General features: G+C 38.3%; 1 protein-coding gene across 2 annotated transcripts in view; it reads left to right on the top strand.

The window, feature by feature from the left end:
- Window positions 1-19860, top strand: part of LOC149151312 (sec34-like family protein) — a 300763-nt gene that overhangs the window by 99716 nt on the left and 181187 nt on the right. For both annotated transcript variants that reach the window (XM_089439315.1, XM_089439314.1), the window contains exons 9-11: window positions 12237-12322; window positions 12607-12673; window positions 12837-12899. In XM_089439315.1, coding sequence (XP_089295441.1) covers window positions 12237-12322; window positions 12607-12673; window positions 12837-12899 — 216 coding nt within the window. The remainder of the gene's footprint in view (window positions 1-12236; window positions 12323-12606; window positions 12674-12836; window positions 12900-19860) is intronic.

Raw genomic sequence — 19860 nt, 5'->3', positions numbered from 1 at the left:
CAAAAGTTAGAAAGAAAAAATATGTGCATGTTGAATGTTATTTCCGAGTATATGCAATACCAGAATGTATTTAAATGAGTTTCATTGATAAACAACGATGAGTTACTTTTATTCTGCATAGTGGCATATGTATTACAGTTGCTGACTAAGCGTTGGGTTTAAACTTTGATGTGTTATTTGCACCCCTATACTTGTAAAGGCATATCAAACAACAAACTCCTAAGCAGTGTATCTTTGAAATGTTTGACTCAGAAAACTAGACTTTCTCTAGCTGAGATCAAAGTTATCTTTCTGTTATGAATATAATTCATAACAAGTAAATAAATAAAATAAATGTAAATATTAAATAATCAAATATTGATTATGTTAAATAGTCATTAAGCTAAGTGAAAAGGCATGTCTTTAAAAAGACATGCCCAGTCACGAGAGGACACCTGCTTAGGTATATATATGCTTGTTCTCATTGTAACATTCATCACTTATACATTTTTATATATTAATAAATTATTATTAAAATACCTCGTGTATTTTTACGTTTAAGTCAACAAGCTATCAACTTTGATGCTTTAGTGGTATCAGAGCCATGGCGCACAATATAGTCATGCGAGTCTTTGAACGTTATTCGCCGCACAATGTGCCATTACGTTCATGACTTGATTGTGTTGAGTAGTTTAATAAAATTCAAGAAGTATTTCAGCGATTAGAAAAATCATGTGCAGAAGTTAAAACATGTCTAAAGGAAATCAATAATAAGGAAGATGATAGTGACAATGAGGAAACAGAACAAGGTGAAGCAGGAGAAGATTTTGACCAAGATGATGACAATGAAAAACTGCCATCGATGGTTCTTGAGAAAAAACAGGCTCTTGAAGATGTAGAGAACGTAAATACCTTCGAGAAAACAAGGATGGTGGGCAAAGACAATTCAATTATTACTGTGCCAAGGGTCGAGATTGATCAAAAAAGATATTTTGACATATTTGTAGCCCATGTTTCTGATAGGAATAAAGGTGAAAGGGAGGTTGTTGGTATCCATCGAATGAGTTGCCAATGCAAAGGTCAGAATGGAATTCACATATTAGCTTCAGAATCTAAGCATGATAGTGGAAAGTTTGAACAAGATATGCTAAGCAAGGTTTCACAGGCAGACCAAGACCATAATGCACTGAATTTCTTAGAAGGATTAGCTCTTGAAAATGATTTTGAACTTGATACTTCTCTTAGTCTTCAACCAGATGAAGATAATATGGATGAGGGTGATATAGATCAAGATGATGATCCAGATAATGGTGATAAAGCGGACAAAGAGATAAGAAGTGGAGGAAATGAATTTAAGGTTGTAAATGCAGTGGTTGATGATGAAGATGTGAGTATTTTTGCGATGGCTATCTCCATTCAAAACGTGGAATTGAAAGAGCCTGAATCTGGTCCAATTGATGTGGTGCTAATCACTGACAGCGAAGATGTGGTATGTAGTCCACTGCCTGATTCCACAACCACTACCATATTTGAGAATCTGGACAGCTTTGCAATTCTTCTTTATTCTAAGCCCAATTCAATAGTCACATCTGAATCTGCAAATTCATTTTCTCTTGTTGCATTTCACATTGAAAACAAATCTGTGTCTAATGTATCTGAAAGTGATGGGGCTGCTAGTACGCTATACTCAGAAATTGGGGATTCTTCCACATTTCCAAGTGTAGAGGTGGAAACCTCTGAAGTTTCAACTGATCTTGATGTGGATGAAGAACATCTTGAAAAACAAGAAGATGAACAATATCATAACCAAGAGAAAGATGCAGAAGAAGACATTGTTGATTTGTGCCAAGTAACAATATTTAGTACGGATGGTACTACCCCTCCTAAACCTCATACTGTTACTGTGCCCAAGCAGGGAAAGTGTAAGGATCTTGTGAGAAATGTAAGCGTTGCTTGCTCCTTAAGACATGATGAGAAGCTTTTAATGGCAGGGATATATAATCATAAAATAATTCGTTTCTTAGAAAATCCATTTGATCTGCTATCTCCTATCAGGGATGATGAGCACCTTGCAACATACAGGGCTTGTCAAGAAGAATCACCCTTGCTGGAATTTATGCATCATGGGAAGTGGAGTGGGCGGATTACACGTTTACTTATACAATGTTTAGAATCAAATGAGTACTTGGACATCCATAATGCCTTGATAATTTTAACAAAAATGTCAAGTGTTTTTCCTGTGACGAAGAAAACAGGGTTTAATCTTGCAAAAAAGGTTACCAAAATCAAGGCTAATAAAAGAGAGGATGTTATGAACTTAAAATATTACACAAGAAGGGAAAGGAGAATGTCGTAGTTGATGCACTCTCACTTAAAGATGACGATCACACAACATGTGTTGCCATGATAGTTGTTTTGGAGTGGTTGGATGAAATATGAGCCGAATATGCCAAGGATAAGGATTGTGACTCCATGATTAACAATATCAGTCAATATACCAACTTTGAGTGGAAAAATGACATCTTATGGTACAAGGGAAGAATTTACCCAACACCCGCATCCAAATTTAAGTTGAAAACATTAAAGGAGTCTCACAATTCACCAGCAGCTGGACATGTCGGATTCTACAAGACTTACTACAATGTCCGACAGTCATTCTACTGGAAGGGTATGAGCAAGGAAATTCAAAAATATGTTGCAGAATGTGATATTTGTCAAAAAAACAAGAGTGAAAATGTTCCAACTCCAGGATTGCTACATCCACTACGCATTCCAAATCAGAAGTGGGAGGAGATTTCAATGGATTTTATTGAAGGACTACCTACATCTTTGACAAAAAGGATAAAATATTTGGAGTAGTCGACAGGCTCACTAAATATGCCCACTTTATGGCTATTAAAAAGATGACACAACCAAACAAATCGCTGATGTGTTTTGTAAAAACATTTACAAACTACACGGGTTTCCTATGGTCATAGTCAACAATAGAGTTGTAAGGTTTAAAGGGAAATTTTGGAAGGATTTTTGCCATCAAGCAGGAATATCCCTTAATATGAGTTCGGCCTATCACCCCCAAACGGATGGGCAAACCGAAGTCGTAAATAAATGCTTGGAAACATATCTTCGTTGTTTCGTTACAGATAAACAAAACAGATGGACACAGTGGCTACCCCTGGCCAAATGGTGGTATAATACCGCATACCACACGTCAACTAAGATGACACCCTTCCAAGCCTTATATGGTTACGAACCACCCAGGTGGAAAGACTTTGCACTCCTTGATTCTAGGGTACCAGTTGTTAAAGACCACTTAGGAGAAAGTCAAAGAATCATCAACTTACTAAAAGAAAATCTAACCATGGCCCGTAATAGAATGAAACAGCAAGCCGACCAACACCGTTCTGAAAGACAGTTCGAGGAGGGAGATTGGGTCTTTGTTAGACTCCAACCTTATAAGCAACTATCACTAAAACAACAAGGGAATAATAAATTATTACCTAAATATTATGGACCATACTAGATAATCAAAAAGACAAGTAGTGTAGCTTATGGGTTAAAGTTACCGGACAATTGTTGAATCCATAATGCCTTTCACATATCAAGTCTCAAAAAAGTATTAGGGCAAAATCAAACAGCACAAACAGAAATACTAGAGACCGATGAAGAAGGAAGAATAGTCCTTGAACCTGAGGGTATACTCGCTACCTGAGAAAAGGTTTTACGATCTAAGACAATAAAGGAATACCTCATCAAGTGGAAGAGGTTACCAGAGAAAGATTCGTGTTGGGAATCAGAATCTTTCGTGCATCAACACCCAGGTCTACCTATGCTTTGAGGACAAAGCATCTTAAGGGAAAGACAATGTTATGAACTTAAAATCATAACAATTAAATAAAATATTAAAATATTGAAGTATTATTTAAATAAATAAATTATTAATTATAATCAATTAATTAGCAAATAATTAGTTAAATGAAGAGACATTAGTCCCCAAGGGACATGTCTCTTTGATTAGGCATGGCCAGTCAACTCCTATTTAAGAAGCATCGCCTCAGCCTTGTAATCATCATTCAATTTTTATCAATATATATATATATATATTACATTCAGAATATTATCTGATGTTTTATTATCAGTTTACAACAAATTAAATATTAATATTGCTAACAGAGGATCTCAAAGTTCTAGCAACAGGTGTTGCTGCAGCCCTAGCTGCTCGAAAGAGTGCATGGATTTCAGAGGGGGAGTTCAATATGGGTTATGTTGATATAAAGCCCTCAGCTTCTCCTGCAAAACATTTTGCTAGTACCTCCACAGCTGGTTTGGGTTCTGCTTCTATTGCTGCCTCACAACTTGAGTCTTCTAGTATGTGTAATGCACTGACAAGTTCCTCTCCATTAGATGTTGTGGTGTCACTACCAGACCAAAAGTCACATCTAGCAAAATCATTGAGCGTTGCAAATATGGATGTTAGGCTTGAGCGATCTGAGAGTATGACACCTATTGCCAAATTTGATCTTCATCAGTCTTATGAGGAAAGAAAATCTAGCAACACGTTTTAGAGCGACAGCCTTCAGATCTGTTACAAGTATTTTCTCAGACCCCATTGCATTATAATGGCAGACAACAGGTCACTGAATGCGGACAATAGATCACCGATTCAAAAAGGAAGTTTGTTGAACGAAATCATCCTTCAAAACCCTTTGGACGATGAGTACACCGATTCTGAAAACTTCAACAATGGCAGAGTATCCTTGGAAACTTCGACTTGTCCACATACACACCATCCGCTGCCTGCCATACCTGCATGTAAACCTGTGCTGTGGCAACACCGAACACAACGATATTCACCATTCTGCTGCTCGTCCGCAATTTCATCTTCGAGCCAGCGTGTAAATCCATACGCCGTGTCGTTTAGTCGCCAGCATTAAAGCCGCATGTCGTGTCATTTGGTTCGGTTGGCCAGCGTGAATCTGCCGTCGGTACGTTTTGTTTTTAGTTCATATCTATATATGTTATATAAACGTTATAGTTATTTATATATCATATAATTATATAACATATATACATTATAATTATAATTTAATTAATTAATACATTTTAATTAATTACATTATTATTTAAAAAATAAATAATAATAATAATAATAATAATTATATATATATATATTATTTAAAAAAAATGTTAAAAAAATTTAGAGTTATATATATATATATATATATATATTTAGAATTATTAGAAAAAAATTAGAATTATTAAAAAAAATAAAAATAAAATTTAGAATTATTAAAAAAGTAAAATAAAAAAAATATGTTATGAATATAATTCATAACAAGTAATTAAATAAAATAAATGTAAATATTAAATAATCAAATATTGATTATTTTAAATAGTCATTAAGTTAAGTGAAAAGGCATGTCTTTTTTCACGAAAGGACACCTCCTTAGGTGTATATATATGCGGGTCCTCATTGTAACATTCATCACTTATACATTTTTATATATTAATAAATTATTATTAAAATACCTCTTGTGTATTTTTACGTTTAAGTCAACAAGCTATCAGTTTTGATGCTTCACTTTCCTTACCTATAGAAGTTTGTTTAGAGAGTTGAGTTGGTTTCAATAACACCTTTAGATCAATGATAGAAGGGAAGAAACTAGGCTAAACATGGATCAAAACTTCATAAACTCCCTTAATAAACTAGCAACAACAATCAACAGAACCTTTTCCAGGGAGATACTTTGTATGCTACAACAAGAGCATCTAGAAAATGAACATGAGATGTGACCTAGGACCTTTGCACTTGGGACAAATTTCAAATACATGAGGGTCACAGTGAAATCTCTTTTCAAACTAGATGAACTGGATGCACTCCTTTCCAAAGTACACCTGTTAGAGGGGAAGAAACTTATTTGGGCCCTAAAACCGGCTATGCTTGCCCTAACACAAAACAAGTTCTTGAAGTACCCTTGTGAAGGGGTCACACTTCCAGTTGCCTCCTGTCTCAGTAGTATCATGATGCTAACTGCACCTATACCTCCTTACAATGATGACATACTGAAGAGAGTCTTCAGACCGATAGTAGAGACCTTTCAGGATTTGGATAACAGTGAGGGTCCTACATTTGGGAAGAAGCTTGAGATTCTAGAAGGCATGGCCCTGGTTAGATATTATGACATCATGATTGATTTGGAGTGTGATGACATGATCCTGCAGATGTTCTAATGCTTCTTCAACATTAGAAAACATCATCCTGACACAGTCATAGTACACATTCTGTCCATTTTGTCCTCATGTATGGGAGGCCATGATGCCATTTGCAGAAGATCGTGGACTAGGTTGTTGACCATTGGGAGGAGAGAACAACTGATCTTACCTGTTGCTTATGAACTAACCGAAAGGTTGGTTGAGCAGAACATTGGGCTATTCAAAAGACAGTTTTGGTGGATCATGCAGCAAGAATGAGCTGAGGAGAAAGTGACTTTGCTTCATCTGCAAGGGACCTTGGGGACCTGATCACTCATGCTTGAGTGACACTCAGGAGATGATAGAGGTAGAGTAGAAGGAGATTCCTTTTGACTTTCAGGGTGAGAATCCTTCTTTGGACGAGTCCATGTGTTCATACGAGGATGCCTCTGAGGAACATGAGTCATGTGGAGTTGTTGATAGCAGGCCAGATTTATATTCCGGTGTGTATGGTGAGTAGACAGTGGACCCTATGGGAGGCATTCAGGATGATGAATCACCAGTGATGATTCAACATGAGCCGCATATGGTGGAGCATGAGTTAGCTGAGGAGGATGATGTGCACATTATGCATGATGAGCCTTTTGGGGAGAGCCAATTGGAGGTTCCTATTGAGCTCTTGATGGAGGAGGATGAGCAACCAACTTTGGGGTCAACCATTGACGAGGAGCATACAGATGTACAAACAACTAGCAAGGTGGCAGTGTTTCCAAACACTTGTCCTCAGGAGGTGTTGGAGGCTGATCGAGTAGTTTTGTAGGAGGCTAGTAGATGACAGGAGCGTGGAGTTTCCGATCAGAGGAGGGAGGAGCTGTTGGAGATGGTGATGCATCCATCTTTGGGCATACCCATTGATGAGGTGCAAATAGGTGTAGTGGCAGCTAACGAAGCTACAATATTTCCAGGCTGTAGCTCTCTAGGAGTACATAGACAGGCTTGTAGCACATCTTGCCCACTTTTGCCTATTATAGAGAGAGGAGAAGGTTTACTTAGACATATCTTGTTGATTGACCAGACAGAGCATCCTGAGTTGAGCAGGGACCCATATCAGCATAGTAGACTTGTTGCTTACACAGGTGTCCATGCATTGGATTGGTGAGAGATCATGAGTTGGCACCCTATTGATGGAGTATCATTTTTAGTCAAGAGCATTGTACTGCAGGAGTCCTTAGATGTGAGGGATACTACATGCTCCAGTTGGCAACATGATGTACGCTGGCTACTCAGTATTTCAACACAACATCAACATGGTGAGATTTACCTTGGTCTATGCCAAGGGTTGGATTGGAGAGAGCTGATGAGTTGGTACGTGGTGGATGGAGCAACACTCATCCTTGGAGTTATAACACAACAGGAGCCATGGATCATTGATATTTGTTCTTGGTAGCATTGGGATCTAGGAGGATTGGTTGATGATGGGTTTAGTCAGAGATTGGTTTGGGATCTGGGCATTGAGTTGTCCATTCATGGTGGGTTTACACAAAGGCATACCATCACCCAGTGGTTTGTATAGGATCCAGACATTGGGCCTCAGTTACATTGGGCCACTAGACTGGTCCATAGGTTTGGATTGCTTGAGGGCAAGCAATCTTGGGGCGGGAGGATTTGTGATGTTCCTTTTTCTGGTGTTCCCTATGGCATGGTTAGGATGGACTTTTAGAGTTGGGGGCAAACAAGTCACAGGTGTAAGTTGGTGTCCTTAGTGGGCCCAAGGGCTTTTGGAGGGGTTTTGAGGAGCTTTTATGAGGTCCGATGGCATTCACTTGGTATATTCCATCATCCACACAATTTTCGTTTTGTTCCGTTGCATTCCGACAACTTTCAAAAAATAGAATTATAAATGGGCCTGACTCAATTAATTATGCTTAAGGTGGCATTTCGGGAGGAATATTTGGTAGAACACCTTAGTGTAATAGCTCGTTGGAAACAGAATGAGAGGATCTACATGATGGGATGGTTAGAAGTGATTTTCAGTGACTGAGGAGGCATGATGGCCAATTTACCCTTTTCCCACATTAAAAAGAAAATTTTAATTGAAGTAAAAGAGGGAAAAGTGCTCAATGATTAAATAATAATAAAATAGGAGGTTCTAGAGGGGTTCATCTGATTTATAAAAGAGGAGAAGGAGGCCATTAGGGGACATCTTGGATTTGATCTTCTTCTTGTATGAGAGGTTTGAAAACCTGATTCTCTACTTCATTTGTAGCCCCAGGACGGAAACCCTCAGGTGATTCAGTGAGGTTGGGTGAGTACCCACTTTCCCTTGGTGAATTCATCTAGAATTCATAGGAGAGCTTAGTCGTGCAGTTCATGTCAGTTTGGAGGGTTGGTGCTATGCAGTAGATTATCTTGGAGGCCAGCTTTTCATCTCAGCTATTTTGGTTTTATATGCATGTAACCCCAGTTTATCTAAGATTGTTCCTGTGCACCTTGTTATATTGCCGTATTTTAACAATTATATTTTACATGGCAATTTCCTGTTGAATGAATGGTAATTTTATGGAAAAATTATGGGTGAGTTAGATTTCTGCAAAATTAGCCAAATATCCTGTTTGGGATATTACAATAGTCATATTTGGGTGGACTACATGAACTCTTTTAGGAGAATAGAGTTAGGGAAACAGATGATTGCTGAAAGATGGAAAGCTCGGGAAGAAGGCCATTGTGATGACACTGGAACTCTGTGATTGGAAGTAGTTATTAATTAATTATAGGTTGCTAGTGGATACCTAGTAGTAAGTTGATGCTCTTCTTGCATGTGAAAACCTTGGCTAGATGGATTAGTTGAGGGACGATTTGGCAGAGAAGGGGATGGCTGAGCTTGGAAGTGTGAGTGTGGGAAGAAAATACAACTTAAATGAATCTATTATGAGAGATTCATGTTACATGATGGTTGAAATCAGGGAGGATGTGTCCAGAAGGAGAATGTGTTGAGCTCTTGCCTATGGAAACTTTGTAAAGCAAAGAATATACCTACAGGTAAGTATTGGGTTAGGATTACTTACTTACTTTGTGTTATGAATATACATGATTAGATTGTGAAAGCAAAGATTCCTGTAAATGGGTTAATTGTTGCATAAAAATAGCTATAACAATGTTTCTCTTGATGATTGACATAGGATAGGTACACACTGATATGTTGAGTCTTGTGAGGTTACTTGGGGGAATGAAAAGACAATGCAGATGCATTGTATACAAGATAGCCAATGACAATGCAAATTTACAAAGTAGAGGATGACATTGCAGATGTAGCTGAAGAATGAAGAAGTAAGGTGGGAGTTGGATGACTCTATGCGGAAGTCATATCTACATTTATTTTGAAAATTTTGGATGTAAAACTTCTTTTTACTGTATATAATGATGATGTGCACCAAGGACAGAGTAAAATCTAAGGGAAGGGCATTGTAATACCCTAATTTTGACCCCTAATTTAACATTATGTATTTATATTATGGATGTTTAAAAACCGGGCAATTGTATTATGTAAATTGTACACTGAACTATAATTAAATACATCATAGGCTATATAAGAGGAAAAATAAAGAATGGGAGGCTAGGTCTCAAGAAGAGGGGAATGAAAGGGGGCTTAGGTGGCTCAAGGTGGGTAAATGAAGAATACTATTATTATATGGATGATCCAAAGTCCTTAACCTTGGTCAATCCTTGGGATTAATTGCTTGAAAGGGGGTATGTGGGTTCTCCATAGGGATACATGACTACTTCATGCCATGCAAATTTACGTTGTGCCTTGTGCCATTTTGTTGATAAATCTGAGGAATTTGAGCATGGTTGCCAGGTGATGACTGCAATTGATTTATGCGCTGCAATCATGAATAATAATGGAATTGGGATTGTATGTTATGGTAATTGTAATCCTTGAGGAATTGTAATATGAATTATAATCCTTAGAATTTCATTAATTTGACTTCCTGGATAGCATGTGTTGGAGTCTACAAGGAAGTCGGATAGCCTTAGGGACTATTTAGCAGAGAAGGGGATCCCATTTCTTGGGTTACATAGGCTGATGGGGAAAGAGGGATCTGGGTTGAGATTGTTGTATAGTGAAAATTGATTGTGTTCAACCTGGGAATTGGGTTGTGTGAAAAGATAGAGTTAGCCATAGGTAGTTCATCCTAGTGGACCCATATGCTCAGCTCAAGGGAGGCCCTTGTTGCAGAGAGATAAAGTCCAGTAGAGAGCCTATGGTTGGGTGGAGTGTCTTAATTCCATGACCAGTTGGTGGACAATTTCTAGAAAGAAAAGCGTCCATGGAGCCTTGGAGGGGAGTCAGATAGATCAAGGCACTGTTTAACGAAGAATGGGATCCCATTCCTTGGGTTGTGTAGGCTGATGCAAAAATAGTGCTCTGAATTGGGATTGTTGTAGATCCAATATTGATTGTGTTTAACTTGGGAATTGACTTAGAGGTAGTTTTCCTTTGTGGACTAATAGCCTTAGCTCAAGGGTGGCCTCTATTGTAGAGAAAGTGCAGTAGAGAGCCTATGGTTGGCTGGAACGTCTTGTTCTTGCAGCCAGTTGGTGCGCAATTTCCAGAAAGATAAGCATTCATGATTTTTACCTATGAATTGTGCTAAACTAATGTTGTTTATGACATGGATTTTCTTACTTTCCAATCCTGTTTGCATGTGTAATCTTGCAATTATAAATTATGGTATGATTGTGATTGAATGATTAATTATTCTTGCACAGGCCTGTATTGTTTGTGTGCATGTGCTAATTAATTATTTGTAGGTCTGTGGGTAAAGGTATTAGGGTAACCAATTATGAAATTTGGTGGTTCAAGAAGCACCCCATATCCTCAATAGAGCACACAGAGTATTGGTATGTTACAATAGTGATATTTATGGACCTATGTTTACGCGTTCTATTGGGGAACGTAACTACTTCCCCACTTTTATTGATGGATTTTCTTGTTTTCTTTGGCCATACACCCTTAAATCCAAGTATGTGGTGTCTGGAAAGTTTTGGGAATTCAAATCTTGTGGAAAATCAAAGCAACAGCGAGATAAAGTATCTCGGGATTAATGGCAACTGTAAGGGTGAATATATTAGCAATACTTTCCAATGATTTTTAGGATCTAAGGGCATGTCTTGGCAGTGAACCACTCCCGAGTCCTTCCACCATAGTGAAATTGAATAGTGGACTGGAGGAATAGACCCATTATGGAGATGGCTCATTGCATGCTTCACTTGAAGTAATTGAAGCTTTAACTGTGGGGAGAGGCAGTTGTTTCTGCAACCCATTCCATCAATAGGAAACCCACTTGTGCTCACTAGTATGAATCCTTATGCAAATCGGTATGGTTGCAAGTGTTCTATCTATTATGTTAGAAACTTTGGATATAGTGCATGGGCCATGATCCTAATGAAAGGGGAAACATATATGTATTTTTTTTCAAATTCTTGCTACACTGGTGGGCTACAGTGAAACCTTCTAGGGACACCTTCTTTATGACTCCACTGCTCATAGGGTGGTTGATTATAGAGAGGCTATTTTTGATAAGGTTCTTACCCACAGTCCAGCTATATTTGATATTTCCCATTACTTCTTTTAGAAGATTTTACTAGTAGCACACTTGTGATTGAGTTACTTCAGAATTTGGCTTTGTTTTTGGTTCCATTCAATTCCCTACTTTCATTTGTGAATCTCAACAATCACAATTCCTGATAACTTGGTGAAACCATTTTGTATTAAGTAAATGTAGTTCAGATTAGAAGGCGAAAAAATTATGTAACACTGTTGAGCTATACCTTGACATTTATGCATTATAAAATATTTCATTTCAACTTTATTCACGCGCACACAGTCAACTTTATTCTTAGTCAATCAGTTTTTCTCTTCATGTTGTGTTTTTCTGTCTTAATACATAGGTTGGCATGCAGAGTGTTTTTCAATATGCAATACATAATTTATGAAATTATTCCTGATTAAACTGGATGCATATTCTTGGGACCATAAATTTCATGCGTTTTTGCTTTTTATGCAGATTGCAACACAATTTTATGCGTCAAATATGAGTGTTGGAAGTGCACATTTTCTTCCTTTGCTGAAGCGGCTTGATGAATGTATTTCGTAAGTAACTATATTTATAGTGTTAGCAATTCTTCTTCTCTCTGCTTTTATATGAAGTTGTTAGTTTGGAAAATATCATCTTATTAAAAATTATGGAAAGTGGAGGTTCACATTTGCATGTAGCCTTTTTCTAATGCAGAAAGAACTTTGTAATTTCATGTCTTTACCTCATAAGGTTTGTGTCTCTGATTTCCTATTCATCTATAACTTGTATGAGACTAGCTTGAAGTTTGCTCACACAATTACTGTGAATATTTTGTTTGATGTTTGCTGTATGATGGAAGATATGTTGCAAACAATCCACAGTATGCAGATTCTGGTGTTTACCTTGTGAAGTTTCGACAACTTCAGGTAGTTATGTCCTGTACCTTTGTATTGAATCCAATTTGAATGAAGAGAGACAGATTTACATGCTAGCATTATTTTCTGTAATTCATCTTTAGTTGGTATGGGCCTTTGAACTTTTCTTTGATTAGTATAGGCTGTGGTTCATAACCCATTGTCTTTTAAACAGTCACGGGCCTTGGGTATGGTGCGGTCACATGTGCTGTCTGTACTAAAAAATGCTGCTTCTCAAGTAAGTATGTTGATACTCAAGCAATAGTAACCAATTTTTTTCGTACTGTTGACTTAAAGAAATTTTGGAATGTGGGGGGATTGGTGACAATTATAAATTTGTTTAGGTGTGAAAATTGTGCATGCCTGTGTTTGAAAGTCATGCCTCCAAAAGGTATTAATCAGGATATTCCTTATTATTTAACTTTCCATTCACACAGGTCTATTTGTTTAAGCAATCCTGATTTAATTGAGGTGAAGTTTTGCATATAACTATGTATTACGATCACACACAATATTTACATATGATAAGGCATTGCTATAGTAGATTTAAGAACTTTTAAATTATCCGAATTTCTAGTTGCAAATCCTCAATTCTTTGTATTGATTTGCTGCTGTCTTGAGCTACTTAGTACACATCATTGTTAGAGCCTTGCTTCTGTTATGAATATAAATAATTAATAGTTAACAATGATTAGTATATTGAGGAGGCATGTCTCAAACGACATGACTGTTCATGAAGGGGTACCCACCTAGAAATATATATGGGACCCTCAGTTGTAACCAAATCATATTCTTCATCATATTCTTATTCATACATATTATATATACTTGTATCCTCAATGGACATCTTGATATTCCAAGTGTTTTGATGTTCCTTTTTCTGGTGTCCCTTATTGCATGGTTAGGATGGACTTTCAGAGTTGGGGGCAGACAGGTCACAGGTGCAAGTTGGCGTCATTAGCAGGCCCAGGTGTGTTTGGACCAGAGTTGCGGGGGAGTGCCCCCCTCCCCCTTTGAACCCGCTCCCAATCCGCGCTCCGGGCGGGAGCGGGTCGGGAACGCGCTTCCGAAATCGCTCCCGACAAAAAAAATTTCGCTCCCTGCCAATTTTGGGAGCGTTGTTGGGAGCGTCGCTCCCGGAGCGAAATTTAGAACCCGGGAGCAAACGGGGAGTGATCGCTCCCGACCTTTAAAAAATCGCTTTGGGAGCAAATCGGGCGGCGTCAGGAGTGTTCTGGCGGAAAAAAAATCTGCGGACTCCAAAAAATTATCAATTTTTTTAATTTTTTTTTTGTTTTAAAAGCCCAATGGGCCAAAAAACATTTCATTATCACTTGAATGAGTCGAGAAGAGCTGGAGAGCAAGAGCAAAGGAGTGAGGAGAAGCGAGGAGCAAGGAGCAAGCCTGCAAAGAGGTAAGTAACTTAGTAATTTAGTTAGTTTAGTTAGTTTAATTTAGTTAGGTAGTAATTTAGTTAGTCTAATTTAATTTATTTAGTTTAAAAATCATGAATCTAAATTAAATTAATAAATTAAATTTATTAATCTAAATAAATTAAATTAATTTGCAGATTCAAAAGCCTACAAATATCAAACACCATGGACCTGTCTATATTTCTTGGCATTTTCCTCTTCTTGGTCCCTTTTATGGTTATTATGGTGCCGGAGAGTAGGAAACGGAGGGGCCAAACTAAAGAGGGGGATGAAGAAGCTGGAGAAAGTCGAATTGATGAAAACCCCGGTGAGGAGGAGCTGGAGGAGGGTGAACATGACCCTAAAAAAACTAAACAAGACCAAACCCCATTGTGGAAATATGTTAACAGGGTTGAAACAGGGAGAGGGGGTGGAACCACTAAATTTCATTGCCCCCATTGCAACAATGATTAGACAGGTTCATACACCCGTGCTAGAAGACACCTTTGCGGGAAAAGGCCATGGGATGGAGACAAACAAATAGGAATCAAAACTTGTCCAGCGGTGTCAGCAGCAAATAGAGCCAAATACATAAGGGAAGAGGAGGAAGCCCAATACAAATCAAAAAAATCAAGGGGTTTCTTTGAACCAAGCTCACAATCACAAAGAACTCCTTCAGAATCCTCCCAAGGCAGTGGATATGGAGGCACAGGGTCATCAGCTTTAAGGCGTAGAACCATATCAGATTTCCTTGATGAGGGGTGTAGGAATGATGTGGATTCAAAGGTTTACAAGTTTCTCTATGCATGTGGGATACCATTCAATGTTCTTCGCTCACCTTATTAGCACGAAATGGTTTTTGCCATAAATGATGCCCCTAAAGGATACAAGAGCCCTGGGTATGACAAGGCAAGAACCGTTGGCCTTGATCATGAAAAAGCAAAAATATCACATTCTTTGAATAGAATGACAAGTTCTTGGACTGACCATGGGGTGTCCATTGTATCTGATGGATGGACAAATGTAAAAGGCAAGCCATTGATAAGTGTTGTTGTTGTGTCTGTTAGTGGTCCCATCTTTCTAACTGCACATGATTACTCAGAAAAGTTCAGGACCGCCATCAACATTGCAGAAGCATTACTTGAAACAGTTGACCGTATTGGGCCATATAATGTCATCCAAGTCATCACTGATAATGCTCCTAATTGTAAGGCAGCGGGAGCAATTATTGAGGATAAATACCCCAACATATTTTGGTCTGGATGTTTGGTTCACACATTGAACCTTCTGATGCATGATGTTGTCAAGAACAAAAATGCACAATACAAATGGATTGTTGATTTGTACAAGAAAGGCAAACAAATGATAAAAGTTATTACAAATCATAGCAATACCCATGGCCTTTTCCGCAGTCACTCGAGATTGGAGTTGTTGAAGATTGCGAAGACCAGATTTGGTAGCTATTACCTCACCTTCAGGAGCCTTTTGAAGGTAAGAGAGTCATTGGCTAGCATGGTATCAAGTCCACATTGGCAGGTATTAAAGGAAAGGGCTACAAATGCAGCTGACAGGCGAGGTTTTGAACTGGTGGAGGAGGCCGCTCTTGATGGTCAGTTTTGGACAAGTGTGAGGCAAGTATTGGATTTCACCAAGCCCATTTATCACATGATTTGGTTTGCAGATACAGACAAACCAGTGATTGGCGAGGTGTATGAGCAGATGGATACCATGTTGGGGCAAATAAAAGATATTGTTCATAACAGAGATCCCGACTTGTACAAACTGATTCACGATTGTGTGTGTGAACGGTGGAATAAACTTAATCTTCCACTACATTGCTTGGCGTATATCATTATGCCAAAATACTACTCTACATCTTGGTTGGGCCAACCTGCACCAGGGGGTGGGATTAGGACCAAACCCCATTAGATCCAGAGGTAACTAGTGGATATTTGCAAGCATTAGAAAAGTTGATACCTGACAGGGAGGAATGTGCAACTGTGCGCCTTGAAATAGGCAAATACTTCAGTGGCACTGGTTTGTATGGTAACTTCCATGCAATGGACGACATAGATAGATTTGCTACTCTCACATGGTGGGAAACATATGGCGGCCAGGGACTTTTGCAAAAATTGGCAAAAAAAGTTCTTTCACAAGTTGTAAGTACTTCTTCTGCAGAGAGGTGTTGGAGCACCTACAACTACATACATAACGTGAAAAGAAACAGACTCAATAAAAACCGAGCAGAAAGCTTGGTTTATGTGCACTACAACTTGAGGTTGTTGAGTCATTACTGTGATCGGGCTTATGAGGATCCCACATATAAAATTTGGGACAATCACCCAGAGGATGACAATTTGGAGGATGGCATTGTACATCTTGAAGAACTGGAAGAGGAACTTGTAAGGGATGAAGATGAAGCAGCTGCAGCAGCCATGCCACCTCCACCTCCACCATCCAGTAGCAGTGCTTGAGGTTTGAGTCTTGTTCCTTTGCTGTCGCCACCTCCATCTACACCCTCACCTGGAGGTTCTAGTTCTGGTCGTTGGTCTGTGCAGGAGACTCCTAGAAGACCACCACGACCTGCTTATACTCCTGGAGACTCTCGTGGCAAGGGCCACATGTAGATTTACAGTTTACTTGTCTTTTTTAGTTTCTATTAGACTTTAGTTTTCATAACTGTTGAGTTTTGAGTCCTTGACTCTTGACTCTTTCATATCATAATGATATTTTTTGTAAACAATATATCACTGTGACAATGAAAATTTGAAGTTTGAAGTTGGGCCTTGGCAATTATAACTCATTGGTAATGATTGTGAATTATGAATATGATGCTTCGTGAAAGACTAAAGTTGTTTCATTTCATTTCATTATTCATGTTTCATTTTATAAATTTATAACATTTCATTTCATGTTAACAGTTAGAAGTTAGGACTTAGAAATATCTAAGATATTACTTCTTGTAATGGTTAAACTTAGCTTGCAAGTACAACTTTGGTGATCAATGATGATAAATGTTATTGAATTTTCAATTTTGAAAGCTTGAAGTTAAAACTTTAAGATTGAATTTGATGAATCATGATTCACGAGACTCAATATGTTGCAGTTGTAATATGTATTTTACTAACTTGTAGACATGGTTGATGATGATTATAATTTCTAGATGATTGATGTGATATGGTTCAATGATCAATCTATGTTTTTTTATGTTTTTTATGTCTAATTCATCATTCTACATGTTTTTGTTGACAGATATGTATCAAAAATTAAAAAATATAAAAAATATATATATATATATATTTTTTAAAAAATTGCTCCCGAATTCGCTCCCAAATCGAGAGCTTCTGAAAATGGTCACTCCTACTCCCGTTTTCGCTCCCGCTCCCGCTCCCTCCCGCTCCCAAGCAACATTGGTTTGGACTTTGGAGGGTTTTTGAGGAGTTTTTATGAGGTCCGATGGCATTCGATTGGTATATTCCATCATCCGCACAAAAGGCCGAATTATTGAAGAAGTATCTCTCCAAGAGAAGAAGAAAGGAGGATGATTTCTCCATGTTCTTTCTCTCGTGTATGACCTAGGGTTTCTGCAATTAGGTCGAATTGTAGTCAAGAAATTGTAGGTCCGAAAAAGAAGGTTGAAGGATAAGCTGCTGCTACTGGAAGGCTAGTTTGTTTGAAGTTGTTTGATGTTTCTTTTTCTGGTGTCCCTTATGGCATGGTTAGGATGGACTTTCAGAGTTGGGGGCAGACAGGTCACAGATGCAAGTTGGCGTCATTAGCGGGCCCAAGTGTGTTTGGACTTTGGAGGGGTTTTGAGGAGTTTTTATGAGGTCTGATGGCATTCGATTGGTATATTCCATCATCTGCACAATTTTCCTTTTGTTTCGTTGCATTCCGACAAATTAAAAAAAAGCAGAGTTATTAATGGGCCTGACTCAATTAGTTATGCTTAAGGTGGCATTTCGGGAGAATTACTGGGTAGAACACCTTAGTGTAATAGCTCGTTGGAACCAAAACGAGAAAATCTACAGGATGGGATAGTTAGAAGTGATTTTCAGTGGCCTGAGGAGGCATGGTGGCCAATTTACCATTTTCCCACATTAAAAAGAATATTTTAATTAAGAGAAATGTGCTCAATGATTAAAATAATAATAAAATAAGAGCTTCTAGAGGGGTCCATCAGATCTATAAAAAGAGGAGGAGGAGACCATTAGAGGACATCTTGGATTTGATATTACTTCTTGTATGAGAGGTTGAGAACTTGGTTCTCTACTTCATTGGTAGCCCCAAGACAGAAACCCTCGGGTGATTCAGTGAGATTGGGCCAGCAACAATCTCCCTCTGGTGAATTCATACAGAATTCACAGGAGAGCTATGCAGTGACATTTCAGTTCAGTTTTGGAGGGCTAGCTCAGTTTTGGAGCAGATTCTTGAGGCCAATTTTCCATCTTAGCTATTTTGTTGTATCAACATGTAAACCCCAGTTTCTTATTATAATAAAAGCTGAGATTTCTGCGCATTATATTATAGAATTGCATGCATCATATTTGTTATATTTTACATGGCAATCCTTTGTTAAGTAAATGGTAATTTTTGTGGAGAAATTTTGGTTAAGATAGATTTATGCAAAAATTAGCAAATATCCCGTTTGGGACATTATAGTGGTATCAGAGCTGTGCATCCTGCTAGCCTGAGGGTTCAATTGGTAGATCAATTTCAAGTTGAATTTTGAAAAGCCAAGTTCGAGGGTTTTTAACGTGCCTAACAGAGAAAAGGACCGTGTTTACTGTTTGCAAATAATAGAGAAACCGTTGATTAGAAAATTGAATTTCTGAGCAAAGGTGATTATTGGGGTGATCTTATAGTTGTTTCCCAGGTGCCGAAGACTGAGATAACGAAGTTATTGTCCCATCAAAGCCAAAGTGCATTGATTAATCCAGAGGCGGAGGGTTATTCTCTTTGTTTGGAGGTAGATTTACTGAGGCACATTCTTGTGCTCTTTACACCAGGCAAAGTTTTGTTTCAAGGCAAAGAGTCATTGATCTAAAAGGATCGTGAACACATCTTTTAAGAAGTGGAAAAATTGCTTGTGAGCGTGCTAGAACGTTGAAGAGTAATGCGATGAGCTGCTAAGAACATGATCTGGTATATCTGCAACAAAACGTGAGTTCTTATCAGTAACGTGGGCAAAGCCAAGAACGTGGGAAATTATAAACAACACAACATTTCTAATCATTGTTGATTTGGTCTGAGCATCTTCTTGGTCGGACTAGTTTTGTTATGGTTGAACAATTCGCTTGAAAGCTGTGAATCGAATCTCTGATCATGTCCACATGAATTAATGGAAGTCAATCGGATCGGGGTTAGAAACTTTGCGTAGTGACATGACCTACGGATCCTAGATTGCATGCCGAGGGCCGACCGACTTTTCGCGTCATAGTGACCGACCCAGCTAAAGTGAACAACATGCATGATCTGCGCATCGAAGTGTAATTGCGACAACTGGTAGAGTCAAAGTTTGCGGACGTGGCTTACTCGTGAATGTGTCAGGAGGATTTCTGAATCTTGTTGCTATGGTAGTTGCTTTATCAAAGACGAATCACTGTGCATAATAGGAGCCGAATCGCATTCTCTGAACTAATTGTCACACTAACATCAAGCCAGTTGATACACACCAATCACTCTACGTATTGTTGGCTGATACACAACTTTCGTGGTGATAAGGGGTGTCGAGCCACAAGTAACGAACAATCGTGCAGATATACAATTAGTCTGGACCTGTAGAGC

Source organism: Pinus tabuliformis, chromosome 9 (assembly GCF_031772625.1).
Source record: "Pinus tabuliformis cultivar Carrire ecotype Pingquan chromosome 9, CPIR1, whole genome shotgun sequence".
Lineage (NCBI taxonomy): Eukaryota > Viridiplantae > Streptophyta > Pinopsida > Pinales > Pinaceae > Pinus > Pinus tabuliformis.
Note: the sequence above shows the minus strand (reverse complement) of the source record. Positions and strands in the feature narration are given on the sequence as shown.